Source organism: Watersipora subatra, chromosome 4, assembly GCF_963576615.1.
Source record: "Watersipora subatra chromosome 4, tzWatSuba1.1, whole genome shotgun sequence".
NCBI classification, from domain to species: domain Eukaryota; kingdom Metazoa; phylum Bryozoa; class Gymnolaemata; order Cheilostomatida; family Watersiporidae; genus Watersipora; species Watersipora subatra.
Window position 1 is genome coordinate 55465495 of NC_088711.1, and position 23341 is coordinate 55488835.

Here is a 23341-nt window from a genome sequence, read left to right on the forward strand (position 1 = left end):
TAACATACTATTTTGTTGCTAATTGTCAATATGTACACATTTTTATAAACAAAATTGATGATTTTTACCAGGGGGTGTTTGCATTGTATAATTACAATGGTCTTTATACCCCGATATACGAATTTTTCACCATACGATGCCAACTCTGGAACGAATTAACATCGTATCTCGAGGGTGCACTGTACTTCTAATTTTAGAGTTGAAAAAATATTTTCTTATTTTGAACATATCAAATGATAAACGATTCTGATGGAGAATAATTAATATATTGTTGCTGATGGCCACATTCACAAAGACTGTCACTCCGTATCATTGATCTTTTTTCACTTTTGGTATGCCGAGTTGAAGCGGCTGATCAAGCTATCTTGTTTTTATCTAGCCTGTGGTACCAACATTATTAAACTTGCACATGGAAATGTTATTTTAAGGAAGAAGAGTAGTTCAAAATAAGACTGAGTTCATGTTTGGTTCTAGCGCTCTAAACAGGCAAAACCAATAACGTCGCACTGAGCTGTTGTATAATTTTGCAGGTTCGCTAAGCCCCATCCCTGCAAAATTATCTTATAATGAAGAGACAAGCCTAAAAACTTCATCGTTACTATGGAACTCTCGACATGCTATGAACTGTTTTGTGCAGTTTCAATAGTTTCTATGCTTTTTTTCATTCATATACAAGAGATGAACAGTAATATCTATGAGATATATAGAAATATGCTGCAGTTCTTAAGCTTGATTTATTTTTTAATAACTGATGCTGATTGCATTTAGGTAGTTGTTTTCTCCTGTTCTTTGACATTACAACATCATGTTTTTAAAGTCAACAGTTTTTATTTATCAAATAGTTTTGCTATCTTAGATGCATGCAACTCGTCCCCAACAACTGCCGCATCATAAAATCTAGATTGCATCAAATAAATAAGCAACTGAATAACTGAAAAGGCTTTTTAGGAAAAATTGTATTATAATTTTACAAAAACAATGATGGGTACCCAACCAACAAACAATAAGCTTTATTAGTACAGACACTCTATGCATACATTCTAAGTTTTACTGTTTTGTGGTCTGTCTAGACCAATGGTTCTTAAAGGTTGACTTGCAACAAAATTCACATTACAGTTATTTGGTATCAAAACATTCGCCATCGTCATTGGTCAAAACATTGGTCATAGAATTTGTTGGTCATACCAAGTCCCACCAGTTTTATATGCGCTTTTACCGAGGCCTTTTTGGTTCGAATAACTAAACCAATACAATGCATGAACTCACACGAAATTACATATTTTTTCATAAACAAATAACCTTTTGATTTCTGTTGTTGCTATCGAGAGACCTGCATTGAACTCTTGAAACTGAATGACCAAGCCTCTGGAGCTCATTCAAATCCAAGTTAAGAACCACTAGTCTAGACCAACTGTATTGCTTTCCACTTTTCAAAAATCATTTTTGTTTTTCTTAATTCTAAAAAGAGGCTGCTCCTTGCAGCAGCACGTCACAGCAAAACTCTGTTGAATGTTGAAAGATCTGCTGCCTCTTCCCTAAATCTTTCAGAACACTCATTTTAGCAAATGTACTTAGCTGTTTTGTGAACAAGCCATTGCTAATTACGGAGCATTACAAATAATTTTTTTTCATTCAAAAAAATGGTATAAAAGGAGCAGACAACTTCTTGTATAAGAGATGTATAATTCTGAGGCTAAAGCATAAAGCATCAATATTATTTATCATAAAGCATCAATATTTTTTCTATCTTTTGCGATTTTATTTATTTTTGAGATTATCTGCCTGCCAAGATACTTCAAGATTAAACCCAACAAAACTTCATCACAGTTGAAATACTCAAAAGAAAAATACACGCAAAATTACTCCACTACATATGTAGTGGTTACTGTTGCAATAGTTGATACCAGCTATTGCGTTAGGTTGCAGAGTTACCCGTCTCTTCGCAGCTATGAATTCCATAATTACACTTTTGCTAGTGCCGAGCATTATAATCGCAAACAAGTTTTATCAATTTCAATCTCAAAACATCCTGGCAATCAGAATTTCGAAGCCAATCTCCACAAACACCAAAAACCATCACAAATGATTGTAAAATACTGATACTTTCTGATAAAATCTACTCAAATGTTGTGTAAGTTTATTTCTAATGCTTTAATTTAGTTTTTACTACAAAAAGGACCATGTCTGTCTGTCTTCCCATAGGAAGTCGCAGTTGGAGGTTATGAAAAAAGATCGCATTGTATGCGATTTCAACTCACAGCTTTTAGCATCGTAAACTGTCGCTCTACAACTGCACTAACAAACCACCATGAGATCAAGCTGATTACTACTACAAATCGTTATTATCTGCGATTTACCAGTACGTCTGAGAATCTCTAATGATACTAGTATAAATAATATGTAAATATGTGTAATCTAGAGAGACATGAGTGTCTTTGCAGAAGTATTTAAGTTGCCCTTAACTTATTTCCTCTGTTTTCTTTTGTAGGATTGACTATTTCTCCTTCAGATATAAGAGCTTTTTGTAAACTGACTCACAGTGAATTGTGATCAACTTGTTAAAGCTGGGTTGTAATTTGTTCCTTTCTCAAAGTTGTATTTTATGAGGATAACATAAAATTTTTAAAAATTCTTTAACATTACTTAACAAGGTAGTCTTTAACACAAGATAAGAACATGGGTGATAAAAGGTTTAACTTCCCGCAATTCTTCATGTATAGAAAAGTCTCTTCTTTCGGTCAAGCAGAACTCATACTCTCACTTTAATTTTGATAATTTCTGCAACAGAAAAATAACATTTTCAGGCTCACTAATTTACTGCTACATTAAATTATATTTATATTTGATATTAAATTTATATTAAATATGATAAGTTATATATTTAATGTTTGTATAATACTACATTTTTATATACATTATATATTTATAATGTCTGAGGCTCACAAATATATACTATAATAACATACATTTATACACTTTATTTAAATGTTAAATTTATATTATGCAGATATTAACATATATGTATATATATTTTACATAATTTGTATAAGAATATAAATTTATAGTTATATTTAAACATAAAACTATATGTTTATATTTGTATATTGCTACTAGAAATTCTTGTCATACAGCCCACGACCAAAGTAATAATGGAAATAGAAAGGGTACTGCCGGTTGAGAAATGCAATATTAGCTGTCAAATGGCACTGCAGTGCAATAGGAAAACTGCAATAGTAGCTGCAATGGTAGCTGTAATGTACTGGGTGTTATTATGTACAACAAACAGCAACAATGAAAGGAAAAGATTATATGTTTATATTTCTCCCCCTGCAATAGGAGAAATGCAACATTAAAAATAAAATGGCAAGCTGCTGTGTAATATACACAGGTTGGGGGCTGTATATCATTGGTCATAGCAACCAATATCAATAAGTTGTGATATTTATCTAGATATCTGTATTTACATCTAAAATATTATGCTGAATTTAAAAATCTGAACAGATTTTAGCTGGTTGCCATAGAAATAGATGTATATCTATAAGAAATTGTAGGCCTATTACCTAATTTTCCAGATATTAAAAATGGCTTGGCAGTACCGCGATATTGGGCACAGCCGCATTATCATCAACAAAATCTTTAGAAAAATAATAACAGTAACATATTGCACACCGTCGGTCACTATATACTTCGATCTTGTAAATTCGAATTGTTATTCTTATAACTAAATCTTATAATATTCTTATAAAATCGAATAATTATTCTTACAATTAAATATTGTAATAATTTTATAACAATCGTTAAAAAAATATCATCAACATTTCAATTACTTTCATTGCTTTGGACATCAGCTGTTGGTATACCAAAGTACTCATTATACATTATGTAAGTGTCCAAAATGTCAGAGTCCGGTAGAATCGGCAAAAAAGAAACGATTACTTTTCAGTACTTCTACGTTAATTACAGAAACCTCCGGCAATTGGACAATGCCATAGACTGGTGAAATGTACATGGTTTTCTCGTAAAATGAGCACGAATTAATGGTTCTACTTTCTGTCACACGGCCTTATCGGCGTTTTGTTGGCCGGTCTTAACTTTGATCAAAAAAGGCTTGTCAAGTTTTCATGGCGATTTTAGGCCAAATTAATCTGTCTATTTATGTATAATCCGATCAGATAGGTTAGTTTTAGAATATTGCGTCAACTCTTCAAAGACCTGGTAACATATTTACATATGTTCATATGTTTTTGGTATCATAATTACTCTTAAATGACTCTACACAAAAATGGTTAAATTTTTTGATAGGATTTCGGTACAAGGGTTTGATAACGGCCGTCGACGGATAATTTTTCGGGAGTTGTATGCGTATATGCAATTATCATAAAGCTCCCAAACAATCGCTTCGCTCGTGTTTGATCATTAAATAAACTGAAATACTTTAATTTAAATAAAACAATTAGAAATTCATAAGATGATTAGGCACTCAAACAATCAGATACTTACATTGGTCTGATACAAACTCTGTAACCAGGTCTCAATAGACAACATTTCTTATTTCCTTGACAGTCAAAATCCTGTGTGCACGAGCGATTGTTATTCCTGTTTATTGATCGGGGACGGGGACATCTTCCTGGTTTGTCAACTCCTGTATAATCAACAACTATAGTTGACACTAATGTACCAGAATTGCATTCTAGTTATTAAAAATTAGAATATATTTGGGCTATAGTTCAGATGAAGTAATAATTTGACATAGGAAAGTTTTAATGTAGAGGTGGTACACCTGAAATCACTTATTTTCTACAAACTAACTTAAAAAATAGCTGATTATACTAGTCTAAGAATTCTAAGAGTGCTTTCTTTAGTTTTCATCTGACAGTGTAGTGGTTAAAAAACCCGCAAGTTATTGATTGTTGTTTGCCACCAATTATTAGCTGCAACGTTGCCACACTTCACAAATTTTCAATTGTTATTATATTTACTAGAAATTTCACTGTCATACCGCCCACGACCAAAGTAATAATGGAAAAAAGAAAGGGTACTGCTGGTTGTTGAAACAGTAGTTCTCAGCAGGAATCGACAGAGTATAATGTAAATGAGACTTGTTTGAGATGATATAAAATAAATTTGAGGGAGCACGACTCTAAAAAGGCGCAGCAGAAATAACAGAAATGTAACAGAAATAAATATTCATGAAATAAATAATTATTTCAAACTTATGTTTTACAATAATAAAATAAATATTAATTCAAGCTGTAGACCTAACCTACTGTACGTAATTTAACTAATAACAACACCACCAACAATAAAAAAATATGTTTATTATATCTCTGAAATGCAATATTAAAAGTTAAACGGTCAACTGATGTGTAATATACAGTTTGAAAGTTGGTTGTGTTGTGTTGAATGTAGAACGGTTTTGACAGCGATATGTAACAGAGAGCAAACGTTGGCATTTACGCGTCTGGAAGTTTTATGCAAACTGGAGTGAAATAAAGAGATTTTCTTGTCATAAAAGGGCGTTGTAGTAATGCCCTACCTTGTAGATAAGATGTAAAGCAATCTGACTGATGTTCTAGATAATTTGAAAAACCTTCGGTAATTGGACAAAACGTAGGCTGATAAACTGTGTACCGCATTTTCGTACCTGTAAGTCGGTATACGCCTCAAACAGTACACAGTAAACAGTTCTACTATATGTTGCATGGCTTTATTGACGTTTCGTAGGTCGGTCGAAACTATTAATTAACCAAGCTGTTCAAGCGTTTTGTCGCGATTTGTGGCAAGATTTTATCGTTCTATTCTCTGTCGCTCGGCGTTTCAATTTCCGGTCTTAACTTTTATTAAACGAAGCTTTTCAAGCGTGCTGTGATGATTTTCGTTCTAATAAATCGGTCTATTTATGTATAATCCGATCAGATGGGTTAGTTTTAGGAATTTGTGGTAACCTTTTAAAGGCTTGGTAACATATTTAAATAGGTTTATACGCGTTTTGTATCATTATTATACTTAAACGACTTTACTGAAAAATAGTTTAATTTGTTGATAGGATTTCGTTGCAAGGGTTTGGTGATGGCCGTGAACGGATAATTTTTTGGGAGTTGTGTGCACATGTGCAATTATCATAATTTTCCCAATCAATCGTTTCACTCTTGTTTGGTCGTGGGATTAATTTAAATATTTAAATTGGTCTCGTAAAGTCAACATGCTTTAGATAAAAACAAGTTCTTAGTTTTGACTAAGTTGGTTTGCTTTTTTCTGAATAGTTTTAGATAAAAATTCTCACCATCACAATTTCTGAACCTGCAGTTTCTTGTCTGAAAGTCACTACCTGGGCAGTTCTCACCATCACCAGTTAGATCTGAGCAAGTTCTTGTTCTACGTCTAACACCTTGACCACAAGTCACGGAGCAGCGTGACCAAGAACCCCATTGCATCCAGCGAGCAGGACCAGGTTCTGTATCAAAAGGAGGTTTTGATCAGACAATTGAACTTTACATAAACAGAGCCAGTACAATCTAACGATAAATTTGTGACCGCAGAAAAACTGGAAAAAGTGACGAGATGTTACTTCTGAGAAATAGCGTAACAGGAAGCTAAATTTTGATTAACAATATCTACCCTACGATTTTATTAGATGAACCTTGTAGTTTTGTTTGCGTCATTGTGTAAGCAGTAGATTATTTTAACAAAAAATTCATAGGTCAAGTTACTACCTCTACTGATGAAAGGTTGCATCTTTATATTAAATAAATTGCTATAGACTATTTGTTGCACAAGCCTTTCTTAGCCAGACGCTCATTTCTTTAAGTAAAGCATTTACCAAGACTATGAAGGTAAACTAACTTTCTCTGGCACTATTAGTTAAAGCAGAGTTTCCAATAGCGAATGCTGTATTTTGGATTTTTATTGGTGAGCATCACAATAAACTGTAAAGAGTTACTAGTAAAACAACACTTGATCTTGACCAAACGCTGCAATTAAAAGGAAGTTTCTGAATTTGACTGTTTCTTAGTTTTTGTAGACAATCTTCAGCCAATGCTACTTTGAATTTTTAAGACGAAAGTTGCATCTCGAGCAGCTAAAATGACGCAATATTATCTCTAAATGCTGCCAGTTTCCAAAGTACTGACTTTAGTTCAAATATTTTGTAACAACTTCAAATGCTAACAGTGACAGAAAAACAGCTTAAAAGCTTTTGGCAATTTTTATTATTGTGGTTTATCGTCAAACCTTTCTTTGGACTCTCGTTAAATGCTTTGTCATGTTGTTGTAAGCAACTTGGTGGTAACAGGGCAGATAGCAGCTGACCTACTTAAAAAGCTCAAGCAAATAGATGGCTGCTCAACTATCAGATAGAGAGAGAGTGTGTGAGAGAGAGAGAGTGAGTGAGTGAGAGAATGAGTCAGAGCAAGACAGAAAGAGCAAGTGAGAACGAGAGCAGAGGTATCAGAGCAAGCATTGTTAAAAAGAACAACAGATAGAAAAAGTGGATAACCATGATTTCCTGCGTTCTCACAAGACATGGTAAAGCGAGAGAGTGAGAGAGCACGCGCGGAGGGAGAAAATGAGAGAGAGAGAGAGAGAGCAAGAGAACAAAAGAGCTTGAGATAAGAGAGAGAGAGAGTGAGGAGAGTGAGAGGAAAAAACGGGGGAGGAGAGAGAGAGTGTGTAAGAGATCAAGAACGCAAGCAAGAGAAAGAGAAAAAGAGCAAAACAGGGAAAATGGGAGAGAGCAAAAGAGTGCATGAAATAGTAAAGGAGATCATGGACGAGACTGCGAGAGAGTGAAAGAGCAAGGGAGCAAGAAGAGCGAGAGTGAGGGATTGAGAGGGCAAGAGAGCAAGCGCCAGAGGGTGAGAGAGAGAGAGCAAAAGAAAAAGAGATTTATTTTCTACACCTTTTGATGATCTGGATGAATAATTGACACATGTAAAATGAGAAGCAGAGAGTTACTCCCAGAGAAGATTTAGTAATTATATTTACCGCATGTACATGTTTGACAGCCATACTCATTTAGAGCAAAACCATTTGGGCATGGGTCAGCACAACGAAGTGCCGGGCAGGGCCTTGGTCCTGTATAAGGAAAACAGCTTACAGTTCGACTCAGGGAATTCAGTATGCATTGGAATAACCTGTGCATAGTACTAAGTATTAAATACAATTTTTCATACAATTCATCAACTATAAAGATCTGTTTGTATCGTTTTGCAAACAACTCTGAAATTCAGTCTTGTCTTCTCTGGTTGCAATTTGGGGCGGCAAATGTTACGCGACTAGTTATGCACACCTGGGGGGTTGGGGGTTGTGTAAGCCCCCAACAGGAGTCTGGGCAGCGCCTCGAAGCTCTAAACCTTTTAACTATCAACAACCTTCAAAGTATGCATAAATTCAGTAAATTTTAAGCATCAAAATCTACATAAATATATTGTTTATGGTTCATTGAAGGCAGAACTTTTTCTTTATTCAAACGAACGGTAATAAAATTACGATATAAGACTCATGACACTATAGATTTCTGATTGGGACATTGACAGAACAAGAGCTATTACTTTTTTATTGCAATAGCTTTTGTTCTGTCAATGTGTTGATAGCAGAAACCTTTTACAACTGGTTCTGCATCTAATTCAACATCTTTATATATGTGTAATATTTAATATGTGATATATGTATATGTAATATAAAATGTTTAATATATAATTTTATGAGTAATATTAGAAGACTATTTAGACGAGCCCACCCCATAGTGCTATTCAACAATGTTTAGATTTGGTTATGTTATGATAAAGAAAATGCAAGTTTGGGGGTCTTCTTCACATCCCCACTATAAGCAATAAAGTTCAGTTTCAAAGTTTTAACAAAGTCTCACAAGATCACTCATTTGGCGAGGCCACCACAGAGACAATACAGAACGCTAGTTGATAGTAAATTAGTTGTTTGAAATTTCAAGTGAATGAGCTTAGACTGCAATTTTTAGTATTTAGCTGCCGAAAATAATTAAATGGTCAGGGCGGCTCAGACGGCCAGCCGTTCCAAAGAATAGGGCCTGCTGAAAGTGTTCTTTAATTCTCACATACAAATGCGTTTTAATACAAAACTTGTCAAAGACATATTTCTTTTGGGTTTTGGGTTTTATTTTTTCATTTTTTGGTAAAAGGCTTAAATATTTTTCCACTCTCTGTCAGGATTTGTTTAAAATCTATTACATAGAAGTTTTGCATCTACAATGATATGCATTATGCATACTTAAAAACTAAAATTATAGCTGAGCAACTATATATGTAGTGCATCTCATTAAACTGAGGTGTGTGTGTAGGAAGGAAGTATTAGCATTATTATATCCTGACTACTATAATTATTGTTGATTATTGTGAGTTACTGATAGTATTATTCTTTACAAGATATTAACTCTGCATGGAATCTTTACTATAGTAAGAGCCTTGTCTCTCTGTCCATTTCTACAGTTGAAGATTGGAAAAAAGATTGTTTTGTATGGGATTAGAACTCGTGAGTTTTAGCTTGTTGAACGGAAATTTTAAAATTTTCCACAAACAATCATCATCTACCGGTACAGATTACTTGTGCAGATCGGGATTCGCTGTGCTTCATCAGAATGCCTAATGATCTCTCATAGCAAACTGAACTGCAATGATACTATTCACGTAAAAAAAGTGAAAAAGTAAAAGCTTTCTCCTCTCCTCTGCTCAGAACCACATTAAGAACTTTAGAAAAAAGATTACACCAAACAGAATTGGAAATTCATTAAAAAAAAATATTGCATCTTATATTATTTGAACTTCAAAATTTTAGTTCAAAGAGTTGACATTCCAACATCTGAACCAATCAAGCTCCTTCTGCAGGAAAGAATAATTGTGCAGGTAATGATTCTCTGCACTTTATTGGCACCTGACAATCTCACACAGCACACTAGACTGCCAGGATACTCGTGACTTTAAAAAAGAATCTGTAAGTCTGTTTTGATCTTACGAACTGTAGTGACAGCTGAGAAGGGTTACACTCAATTTCATACTTTTACTATCAAACATGTATTCACTGTATTCGTGTATTCAGAGGTATGTGTTCTAACAATCATCTGTAAAAATTGAGCAATTACTGAATAGAAAGTTTTGACTGTAGGAAGTGTAAATACTCACTGCATCTGCAGGTCTGGCAGCCATTTTCATCCGTCTCATAGCCATTAGGGCATTGTGGAATACACGTTACAGCAGGGCAGACATTTGGCTCTACAATATAATATAGTATCTAATAATACTATTACAGGTTATTATGTCAACGCCGATTTTTAAGGCAAAACATTATATTTTACTCAGCCAATCATTGGCTTGGTCAATTTTTTAGTCAGCTAATGAACCAATAATATGTTGATAAATAACATTATGTCGTTGAAGCTGATTGCAACACCCAACAGTGTTTTATGTAAACCACTCAACAACAAACCAAACACCAGGTTTCAGGTAACCCATAAAATCAATAGACATTTTTAAAATCAATGAACATATGCAAAATCAATAGACATATGTAAAATCAATAGACATACATAAAATCAATATACATACATAAAATCAATAGACATATGTAAAATCAACAGACATACATAAAATCTTTACGCAAAATCTAATTGCTGTTTTAAAAGAATAATTCTCTGAATGAGATGAATTTAGGCAGCTGCAAAAGCCATGTTAGTTGTTTGCTATGAAAAGACTTACTGCACTCGCATATCTCACAGCCATTTTCATCTGTGGCAAATCCGTTCTCACAATACAGACTGCAGAATCCTGGTTGGCATACTGGGGGCTCTAAAACCACAGCAGTAGGTACACATAAATGTCATACGCTGTTATAACCATATTATAACCATACTATAACCATATTATAACCATATTATAACCATATTATAACCATATTATAACCATATTATAACCATATTATAACCATATTATAACCATATTATAACCATATTATAACCATATTATAACCATATTATAACCATATTATAACCATATTATAACCATATTATAACCATATTATAACCATATTATAACCATATTATAACCATATTATAACCATATTATAACCATATTATAACCATATTATAACCATATTATAACCATATTATAACCATTTTTATTATATAACGGTTTGTAACCATATTTGGTCATAAGTGAAACTTTATTATTTATTAGCTGGTCATCAGCCAGTCAGCAGATATTGTTAGTAACTGTTTAACCTTTGACTACCAGAAAAAGCTGCTAATCATTTTTCAGTTTTACCACAACTCCTAAAAATATAGCTTAACCAAACAATGTTTTAAGCAAATTTGAGGTGAATTTTTGTTTCAATTGTTGCAACACCTTAACATTTTTTTTAAATATGCAGTTTTAATTTGTCATTCTTATAGCTTGTTATCAAGAAAGTTTAAAAAATGACATTCATGCAGCTGTGAAAAATATATCCAAGTATCTCAAACTTTGAGGTATCTGTAAAACTCATTATGAAGCATTCAAAATCAAGTTGTCTGCACCCACACTGTTATTGTAGACATGATGGTAAATCTTCTCTTCAAAAATGAAAATGATAAAACTTAAACAACATTCAGAAAATCTGAACTTTGTAGAAAGTTATAGTAGCTAAAGAGGCAATAAAACTGACTTATTAAGAACTTTGGTCAGTCACTCTACACAGACATGCAGCATTTCAACTATTTCTTGTTTTCATGATAAATGTTTTAGCTCAGACTGAATAAGAGGCGAGGAATACTTTCTCTATTATAAAGGCTGAAGAGCAGACAATTTCTTAATCAAATATTCTAAATTTGGTTAAAATCAAAAGTGCTCCAACCTAAAGTGAATTATTTGATTAAGTCATTGAACTGCTTTAAGAAGAAAACTAATTTTCTTTATTTGATATATACCATGTGTATAGGACAACTTTTATGATATATATGATATATGATATGATATATTTGACTTTTATGATTTTTTTATTTCATCAAATTCTGTTGGAATAGTCCTCTAAAATAGAATCGAAGTTTTTTTTTAATATGGATCTATTAGCTATTGTATAACAGTTATGAGTAGATTTTTTACATAATATTTGGTCATTTATCTGGTCAATGGAAAGGCTTACTAAGATTTTATTGATGACATCAATCAGCTTTAAAGTTTGAAAGTTTCACAGACTGCTCTAGCCACAGCACTGAAGTATTTAGATATAACATACCTTGAATACAACCACTTTCTTTTGTGATAAATAAATGTTTGAATGAGGTAGAATTTAACAATGAGAGACTTACTGCACTGGCATATCTCGCAGCCATTTTCATCCGTAGCAAATCCGTTCTCACAAAATTGCCTGCAACGAACTGGCTGGCAGGGTGGAGGCTCTAAAACCAAAGCAATATAGATGAAGAGAGAGCAAAATATACATGTATCTATAACTTTATTTTATCATAAGTACATGTGGTATAAGTTGGCACATACACTAGAAAATTTGGAGGTTCAGGTAGCCTATGAGAGAAACATGCTATTCACACCCTATGTTACAGTGTACATTGCCTGCACCCGCTTGCCAGCAAGTCAACTGTGCATGGTCCCAACAGTTCGCTATTATAATTAATTGCCCGATAACAAATCACGAATTGACCAAAAACAAATCATGAGTCAATGGACCAATAATGAATTACAACTTTTTAAACCAAACTTTTATTTGCTAGCTATTAAATTTGATCATTTCATTCATTTTTATCTCAAGTATATAATAATTTATATTTAAACGGAAATTGGTTTACCAAAGAAGTAGTTTGTTGTTTTATTGGTTAATTTACGATAATTTTTATAGGACAACACTACACAAACATTACAAACTGTTATTTGGTGAGAATCAGCCATGCGCCATCCTGCACAGCGGTTTTCGTGTTAGCTTGGCTAAAATTGGCACAATTAACTTGCGTTACAAAGAGTAAGTCAGTTACCTAGCTTTTTAGGATTAAAGAGTAGAAAAAAGTGGATTTATATTTGCTTAAATCAACCTATTACTGCTTTAACGGTCTAATGAAATAGCATTCATACTAGACTATACAGAAATCTATAGCTATCTATTAATTATAACTAAGTACATATTTGTTTCGCATAGCAGTTTGCTCTGTTTCAACTATACAACCATTTTTTTATAATTGGAAGCTTTTGACACAGATAAATAAAACAAAAACTTTAAATGGCAGCTATATTGTGCTTTTGATAGCCCAGTGAGGCAAATCCTACAATAGAATTCATTTTACAATAGAGTTAATCCTGCAATAGAGTTAATTCTACAATAGAGTTAATCCTATAATAGAGTTAATCTATAAACCATTTTAGAATAAAATGTAATACTCACTACATTGGCAGGTTGCGCAGCCGTTACTATCCAGCACATCTCCATGTTCACAGTACATCCCACAGACAAGAGGGCACTCTAAAACAGGCCGAGTGTGCCTGATTGTGTCTAAACACATAGAACTACGGAACTTGAAGTGTTGCATAAGTAAAACAAGTCACAAATACATTTTGTCTTGTCATTTTAGTATATAACTTTATTATTAGTAGTATTATCGTTATTGCCCTAGCACAGATTAGGCAGGGTATGACAATGCTGTTTATCAGTAATCAACTACTAGCATAGACTGAGCTAGAACAATAATTATAAATGTCTGCATGGTTAGCAATAAATGCTAGCTAGCAATAAGAAAAATATGGCTGCTGGTAACTAGCAACATATACATACATGTACATGTTTGTGTGACTGTATATAGCTTATATGTAACTCGATATATATATATATATATTTATATATATATATATTTATATGTTTATATATTTATATGTTTATATATATATATATATATATATATATATATATCACCAGCGATAACACCGGCGCATAAAATTTGGCTTGCCCAAATACCAACAGCAATCAACTCAGGTGAGTTGCAGAAAAGTGCGCTATTAGGAACAGCTAAGATCTTGAGGCGAGTGCTCAAACCCCCAGGTCTCTGGTAGGAGACCCGAATTAGAGCAGAATTTACCACCCATACGGGGTATCCGGGGAGAGGAAACAAGTTTTTTTTAATATATATGTATTTATATATTTATATATATATTTATATATATATTTATATATATACATATCTACATACATACATATACATATATACGTATACATATATACGTATACATATACATATATACATATACATACATATATACACATACGTATATGTAAAATTGCGCTCGATACTCCAAAGGCTATTGGAGTTACAGTTGTTTATGTAGGTACTGTTAGATATTTAGAAATACTTGTATTTACTTATAGATGAAGATAAATAGTTATAGATCCTTATAGATACCTATAGACTTTTATAGATGTTGATAGATGCTGATAGATGTTCATAAATAGCAGACCATATCAACTTCAGCCTGGTTTTGCCATTACCTTTGTGCATGTTGAATCGAAAGCCATAGATCATCACAGCATGTCATTAGAGACTGTTTTGAAATCCTCACCATGATGTTTAATAGCCTAACAATTTATGCCTTTTGCCCATTCAAAAGCTCATAAGGTTTCATGCCAAAATTTTCTATTGAAAGCCGGTCTTTATAAAAACGTACATGACATGCATGGCTTTCAAATAAATATTTATCAGATTAGTCTGCAGTCAAGTTGAAGTTTCAAGGAAAATTACAAAATAAATTAATCTGTCAGCCAACAATTCCATATTTGTGACTTGTGTTAACTTCTGTCTGCGGTTATCTGTTTACTTTGATGTGACCCACTGTAATTATCTGTCAAGGGCTGACAACTACTGATATTACTTTCACAAATAATCAGCTCTAATAAAGTGTCAATCTTTGAGTATGCAACTGTTACTGAGCAATACGCATATTTACATACCACGAGGTCTGCATTCACACATGTTGCAACCATCAGGACCAACAGCCCAACCACTTCCTGTTTCACAGTTTACAGGGCAGGTGAGTGTTGGACAGCTTACAGGACAGGGGCATAGAGCTCTTCCACAAACGCATGACAAGTCTGGGGGTACTGTAAAAAAGAAATAACTGCAGATGTAAGATGTCGTTAATTCGATTCGATTCACTAACTGTTGCTATGCGTTATGATTGTTGTATGGCAAATTTGAATTTGGAAAAAATTTCTGTTTGAAATGAATTTACTGCCAATAAATTATATATATAAAATTATATATACAAAACAAAATATATACAAATATATATATTGTATATATATACAATGATTACAATAAAAACTGATTTGATACTGAGGCAATTAATATGAACTAAGAAAAACAATAAATATCACGAATATGTTGAATTAATAATAACAATAGTTACGTAAAAGTTGGTATAAAAAAGATTACTGTTGCAGTAAAACCTCATTGTATTCAAATTTTGTATGGATGGTACCGGTGCCTTTCAATACTGGTACAAATGTAGAGTGGTGAAAAGCATGAGGGTGCTTTGTCTGACTGAACAGAGAGAGAATGTATAGGCAATGCCTACTAAGGATAATGCAACATAAAACAGTACTGTCCACTTGAAGTTCTTAACTTCGACAGAATGCCATTAGAAAGAACTGGAAATTGGAAGCAATGTGAAACGGTGCATTTGAAAACCAATGACTATTAGAAAAATAGGTAATGAATTTCTAAATGGTTTTTAAAAACCTTTTATAAGAAAAACAAATGTAAAAGGTAATAATATCTAATAATATAAAGTACATACATTTACTTAACTTATAACCTGGAATCGAGATAAGGATAGATCAGATAATTAGAAATGATAAGGATGGCTCAGCCTAATGGTCTAAAGGGGCCTGTTAATCATGCTTTTTATATTGAAATTAGTGGAGCGCCCGGCGTTGCACAGATATTAAAAAAAGCTTGTGAACAATGGCAGGTAATTCAGTTGCCTGCTATTTGCCATTAGCCTGGTACATTACCAAAGGCTAATTTAAGGAAGTTAGTATCTGTATTGCTTAACTTACTAATAAGAGCCTTGAGAGCAAGCTTTAGTAATGTTGGACTGTGACATAATGTAAAGTCGCTATGTGTATTTAAACCTAGAAAACCACCCATACCGCCCAATGAATCTAATGCATCCTGCTTAGCTCAATTAGTTAGCTTATCACCTGGTGAAAGGGAAGTACAGAGATCAAATCTTCTGCGAGGTAGATTTTTTATTGCTAGATAATGATCACTTTAGCCGGACAGACAGAATCACAGATGACACACAAACTTGGAGAAATATAAATATAGGTGAGTTTTGGTAGTATAAGCTGGAGTTATCTTGTCTTGTTACTTTTAGGTTCTCAATGGAGTTGCTATAATAGTATCAAGTATCAAGTCATCGCCTTTAAAAAAATTTCTTTTTGTCTTTCACAATATCCTTATAGTCTGTAATAATCTTCTCTATTCCACATAAAGGCAGACCTTTTTAAGTTGCAACAAAGTGACTTATGACACAGGCTGCAGAACAAAAAAAATTATTCATTATCAAAAGACGGGATGATTGTAACCTTATAAAGATTGTATTATAGCTGCTACTGCTCAGTGATATATAAAATCTCCCACATGTTTGAGTTACTAAAAGCAATTATTGAGGATCACTCAGGATACAGACACACAAACAAAATTGAGAGCAGGTGTTGATACAGGTTTTTAATATTTCTGTAGCAGCTGATGCAAAAAAACTAAAAAAGTAATCTCCACTTATTATGGCCATACTATATATTATTATATATATAATATTATTATATATACATATATTATAATATTATTTATATATACATTATACATTATTATTATCTTACTTAGCCATTCCATAGCATTTACATCATAGACTCATGCATTCTAATGACAATCCTAAATAAAATGTATTTACTCATTTATATAACAACGTGAGTTTATAAGAGTTGAAGATATTCATGAATAGCAACTATGCTGAGAAGGAAACGACACGTCAATGCGTTTTCTTGTGGTACCGAGTATAAACAATAATTAATTATTCCTATTAATAAGGGCTTCTCAATCTTGCTCGGCTCATGTTATGCAACAGACATGTTTACTGAATAGCTAAATATAGACAGTTTGGAGACACAAGCTATGATTATCTACAACTTTTAATAATTACAAGCGATTACATGGTAATTATGTTAGATTTGCCATCTAGTATTATATAACACTGCATAGTCCAAAACAACAATAACATATGTCAACATTGTAATACTTTCATTTCAAATTTAATAAAAGTTTGTAAGCTCCGTACAAACTCTGGTCGGTCAAGACACTTTCCTTTGACAGAATGCTCAAGACTTGGTCACAGCGTTGAAAAGCAATGTGATACTATTGACCTTGACATTGCTCATTAAAAAAACAATTCAAGTTTTATTAAGCTCTTTGGAAATTAAAGTTTTTAACATCTGAAAAAATCAAAATCATGCACCATCTTTAATTAAACTTTGATTATTTATGTGGTATTTTTGATTAAACTGAAAATGAAAATATTCAGCTTGCTTCAAATGGATTTGATTTTTTTCTATAACAAATCTTTTTAATATTAAATTTACTAAGTCTGTGTTTTTAATTTATAGCAAAACTAAATATGTGATGTCTGTTTCACGCTAAACCATTTGAGCCCCAATCTTTATAGCAAATTAGTTGCAGCTTAAGTTTGCGCATTTTGCACCTGTTCATATTAGGTTTTAATAAGTAATCAGCCTAATTTTAGCTAATAAAACTTATGACAAATTGACAATAGCAGCAAAGAAATCACTCAATATAAACAGTAAACCATAACAAAAACGGAATAAAAACATTCAATCGCAACAAATATTTTGGTACAAACAGACAATCATAACACAAACACAATAAAAGCAATCAATCAAACCAAATTACTAATTTTTGATATCTTTCCTCCAAACAGACAAACAGAACTTTGAATAATGAGCCGTTAACAGTAGGGAAAAATGTCATGTAAGGATGTGATGAACAACTAGTCTGTGTTGATAGCCAATACTGAAGGTTGATTGAACAAAGAGAGTTCAGATGTCTAGTGGGTACCATGAGCATAGTGTTACACATGGTTTAATGCTACATGAGAGAACAACTGCAAATTTTCTGGTAAATAGGCAGAATTCAATATTGTAATTAGTTATAGTACTTGTAGGGCTTGTTAACATTTTAATGTAATATTTCACTGCTATTATTGTAAGCTGGCAACCTGATAGTCCAGGGCAGTGTGAGAGATTGTAATTGTGCCATTGAAGCATAGAGAATAAATATTTGCCTGTAATTGGTAATTTGTAAGACTATAAGATGGTTGATTGGCACAGGTGTTAGCGGGTCAAGTGAGTGAGCTGTATTAGGAGTTCAAGTCCCATAGAAAGCCATTTTTTATTCCAACCCTTGCATTGGACGCATAGAAATAAGTATTATTATAGTAAAGAATCTATACATACATAGAATCACTGGCAAACTCCATGTCTATTGCTGCATGATTTGAGAGCTTATCAGGTGTGGCCATAAAGCATCAGGTAAACCTATTTGCATGGCTAAAAAGGGATTGAGGGGTGCAGGCTACTATGCTGAGGGTCATGAGTTCGAGCCCTGTTGAAAGCAACATTTTATCTCAACTATGGCTTGAGACAGACAAGCATAACTAATACAGTAAAAATTTCAAACATAGAGTCACTGGATAACTTAAAAAAGCTATTCATATAACTAAACAAAAAGCCCTTAGCAGTAACATAAGAGTGGCAATTGGACAACAATTTCATGCTGACATATCTACTGCCGGTAATGCAGTATTTTGAAATTATAAATACATATGAACCAATTAGTCCAAAGTTTACTAAAATACTCACCGAATCCATTTTTACAGGGACAGCCTCGCAAAGGACAACCTCTACTGTCAGTCTGAGGTCCCAGTGGAACGCAAATCTTGGCAGAGCAGTCAGCCTCGAACTCACAGGTAACTGGAGTAGTAGCTAAAAAAAGTACATACTACTTGTGTAGCTACCCTAAAGTGTATGCTGAACACACAGGTGTAAGTATGAAAATGTTGCAAGTACTTCTGAAAGAAACATAATAGAAAAACACGATAAGTACAACATCAGCTAATATCTAATTTTACAGAAAGGGTTCAGTAGAAAAATATAAGATAAATGTAACATTATTTTTGAACTCTGAAAATTAGAAACCTTCTAATTTAAATATCAAACACTTTTTTATTGGTTGTAACAACAACCATTTTTTTATAATCTAAGACAATTGAAGATTATATTGCTTCTATTTTTAAATTGGTAAGAAAATTAAACTTTATCAGCTTGTAAATGCATTATAATTATATAATGGAATAATATTATATTTATATATATAGCATTATATTGTAAGTATTTCAAGTTTACTTATTGTTTAACAAGTTTAAAATTTTAAATATAATATTGTAATTTTTTAGTTTAAGTGGCTGCTGCTCTAACAATGTTAATACAGACTGCAACTGATCCCTGAATGGCTTTTATGAACCTCCCTCAGTAGACATCATAAAAACTAGCGTATATATAAAATAACGGTTTGTAAATATTAATTTTACTATAACTGTAAATTCGTGACAAATTTTTAAGGAAACAATTTGTAAAATATATCTACACTTACTTGCAGCAGTGCAACTGATAACAACAGCGAGTGACAGAAGTAGTGCGGGACCTCTCATGTTGCCTTTGTTCTTACAATGAAACCTAATATTATGAGTATTCTCCTTTTATACGCTTTGCACTCGGCAACTGTTGCTATGGCGACAATAACAATAATGTGACTAGTGGCTAACATCCTCATATATGCACCGTTGCATGTCCTATTTAGCTTGAAGAGGTTGACAAGTGTGCCTTTGTGTCACTGATTGCTCAGCACCAAATAAGATATTTCAACATATTATTTTGCAATCTATCACAAAGACGTAGTAGTAATTGTAATGACATGCTGGCAGTTTACTGATATCCTAAAGTTGTGTGCAAAGTTTTGGTGGCCCCCAAACAATTCTACATATGTTATGTTTCATTGAAGGTTGCTGTGATGAAAATCACCTGAGCTAAGCAGGTTTGTGCCTCATTTTTATCCAGAATTTGTGAGCAGTTCAAATATCCAATCGAAACTTTGTATGTGTTAACTCTATTGTTAATATTCCAGAAAAACCTGACACATGTCTATAGTTTGTGGGCAAAGAATAAATATAGGAAACTTGCTAAGGGTAGTTGCCAACTGGCTCCTGCTGAAATAAGTAGAAAATGTGAACTGAAATCTTTATACAGGTGTTGGTGGTCCTGAAAATGGTCAATTGGTTTAGGAATTGAACACAAGTTTACTTTGAGTTTTAAAATTAGAGCTCAGTTTAGCTTGTAACATTTTGCGGAAAAAAACAATTAATTTAATTAGTACAATTTATGTTTTAAAGGAATGCAAAGATTTATTATGCATCATTTAGAGGTATTATTAGAGGTAATCTGAGATGAAATATGAGATAAGAAGATATTTCAGTAAAAAACGAACACGGGTTTGCCATAATTTTTGCACACCGCATCATTCATTAAAACACAATAGATAATATTTGTCATACAATACAATCAGTCACAAAGTAATGGAGGCGATATTAATGACCTGCTGGCAATGTACTGATGAATTTTGGTGTTGATTAAAATACAGCAATTTGTCAATAAACACAGAGTGACAATCTTTCAATCTGTTTAACTTCCAGTTCGCATGCCAGACTTATCCTAGATGGGAAAGTGGCACACAAGATTAGTTTTTGTCTGGGGTAAATAATTTTTTCTTAACCAATTAGTTTGTAAATTTAACATTATAGAGAGGGACAAAAAGGGGAAGGATAGAGGAAGGGAGAGAGGGAGGGAGAGAGACAGGGAGAGAGGGAGAGAGAGAGAAAGAGAGGGAGGAAAAAATGAGAATAGAAGGGAGAGAAAGAAGAGAGGAAAAGAGGATTAGAAAAAAGGGAAAAAGGAAAAAGGAAAAAAATATAAAAGGAAAAAAAGAGAAAAGAGAACGGGAACTTTAATCAGTGTAGTGCTGACTCAATGCAATAGCCAATCAAGTATGCTTTCAACTTCCGGCAAACTTAAAGGTTGACTTGCAGCAAAGTTCACATTACAGTTATTTAGTATCAAAAGATTTACCATGTCTTACTCTGTTGTGTTGTAGGTGCCAAATATATGGAAATGTGATTACAAGCTCTTAAAAGCTAAAAAACAAAAAGCCGCCGTAGATTGAAATCTGTTTATTTCTCTGACGTAGTCATTAAATTTGGTTATTGTTTTGTCATGTGATGTTCTCACGTGAATTGAAAAGCCAATAAAAGGCTCAATATAAAACCTATCGTAGCACTAGTTTATGACAAACACTTGGGGTTTTACCGAAGACCCCGTATCAAATATAGATGCTCGCTACTTTACAGTTTTGTTCTGACTTGGCCTAATCGTCTAGTCGTAATCTGATCATGTGACCCAACTTATACTTTGCGAATAATTTCTGCAGCGAGTTTCAATTATCACAGGTAACCAACAGGCTCGTCATGATTATCAGACAATGATATGTACTCCTTCGAGCTATGGTTAGAAAATTAAACGAATTTTTACGGTAAGTTGTAAGATATCAGTGCTGAAAGTGACAGCATTACAATGACAATGAAATAGATGCGTAAGAACAATAGAATGGTTTTTATTGAATGCGTGAAGTATATTTGTGAAAATATTTTGACAAATGAGGTTGCTTGAAAGTGTAAACAGAAGCCATCTCCTACAATTATGTCACATTCGAGCCGTTTTGGAAAGAGACTCCAAACTACAACGGTTTTGTGCGTCTGCGATTAACTGTTCGCTTTTAGTTTTTAAGAGTTGTACTCACATTTCCACATATTTTGCACCTACCGCACAACACAGTAAGACATGGTGAATCTTTTGATACCAAATAACTGTAATGTAAATTTTGTTGCATGTCGACCTTTAAGAATTAATCTTTTTGGTATTGCTGACGGCTGTCTTACATATATGCGTTCGAGTAATCTAAATATGCTGGTCTATTATACTAGGTTTCTACACGTTTATAGACTTAGTTTATTTAACTGAAATGTTGCAAGGGTAAATTTCTCTGTATATTTATTAATAGCCTTATGAATAGAAATAAAATATATTTGCATCTTTCAGTGTTTCGAATGAGGCTTATCTTTTTCGGTTTTAATCTAGATGAACACACCATTCAAATGTAGTTTTATTAAAAGTATTATCGGTAGAATGTTTTATTTTTTTAAAGAACAATTTATAAAAGAGTTTTTGCAGACGTTAGTCATGTAATCTAGTAGAATTATGACAAAGAATTTATATGCAAATAAGTTCACTATATACACAATTATATATATAATATATACAACTATATATCAATATATGCAATCATGTGCAACACTTATTTACAATACTTGTTTACAAAACTTTTATACAATTATCAACATTTATATATATTTACATACATTTATATATGCTTGCTAATGAATGCCCAGCGTTGCTCGAGTAATACATAGTCTTTGCAAAAAAAATCTAATTTTATTTTACAGGTAACAGCAGTTACCATTTTTACTTTCAAATTTCCTATCATGAGAAAGGTTTTTTGTGCAGTTTAAAAAAATAAAACAACTGTAAAGATTTTCAAACTTTTCAAACAGCTGTAACTATTACATTTCATGTCATGAAAAAAGTGTTTTGTTGGAATAAGTTGAGAGAAAAAACAGCTGTAAAGATGTTTAAATGTAAATGTGCAATAGTTTGCAATTGATGGCTCAATAAAATGGAAATGTTATTGGTAAAGCGAAAAATTATTTAATATAAAATTTTATAGTTTATTCATTTCAGTGTTGATATCGTAAGGCAAAAATATCATATAGCGTGGTAAAGAAACCCACGGTATTTATCTAATGCAAACACTTCCTGGCAAAAAACATCAAAATATTATATTTGTACTGTACACGGTGAAAATTGGTAACAAAACAGTATGTCAACCTTAGTAACTATAGTTACCTACAGTAACTTTAGTGTATTGACTGGTTATCATCTGCAGAAAAATGTAACATTACAATTACATTACAGTTACATTACTCACTTTCGATACAGACATATAACATAAATGTTGAATTTAACAGTAACTTTAGTATATTTAGTTTTAATTATCTGCACAAAAATTTAACATTTTATCCAGAATACTATATCAAGAACTTCT

The 23341-nt window shown here is 32.8% G+C and overlaps 1 protein-coding gene across 1 annotated transcript; it reads right to left on the reverse strand.

Annotated features, from left to right (window-relative positions):
- Positions 1 to 535: 535 nt before the first annotated feature.
- On the reverse strand, positions 536 to 19781 carry LOC137394367 (cysteine-rich motor neuron 1 protein-like). Its single transcript, XM_068081078.1, has 11 exons — positions 19724 to 19781; positions 18934 to 19056; positions 14947 to 15096; positions 13393 to 13500; positions 12311 to 12400; positions 10725 to 10805; positions 10152 to 10241; positions 7984 to 8073; positions 6329 to 6454; positions 4501 to 4642; positions 536 to 548 (listed from the first exon to the last, which is right to left on the reverse strand). The coding sequence occupies exons 1-11, from the start codon at positions 19779 to 19781 to the stop codon at positions 536 to 538; spliced, it is 1071 nt and encodes a 356-aa protein (XP_067937179.1).
- Positions 19782 to 23341: the final 3560 nt, after the last annotated feature.

Bases quoted from the DNA above. Each gene is read 5' to 3' on its own strand.
- LOC137394367 (XM_068081078.1), bottom strand. From the start codon at position 19,781: ATGAGAGGTCCCGCACTACTTCTGTCACTCGCTGTTGTTATCAGTTGC. The intron at 15,097-18,933 runs GTGAGTATTTTA...TCTTTTTTACAG, and splicing joins TCCCTGTAAAAATGGATTCG to TACCCCCAGACTTGTCATGC. The intron at 10,806-12,310 runs GTAAGTCTCTCA...TAGAGCCCCCAG, and splicing joins CTGCGAGATATGCCAGTGCA to TATGCCAACCAGGATTCTGC.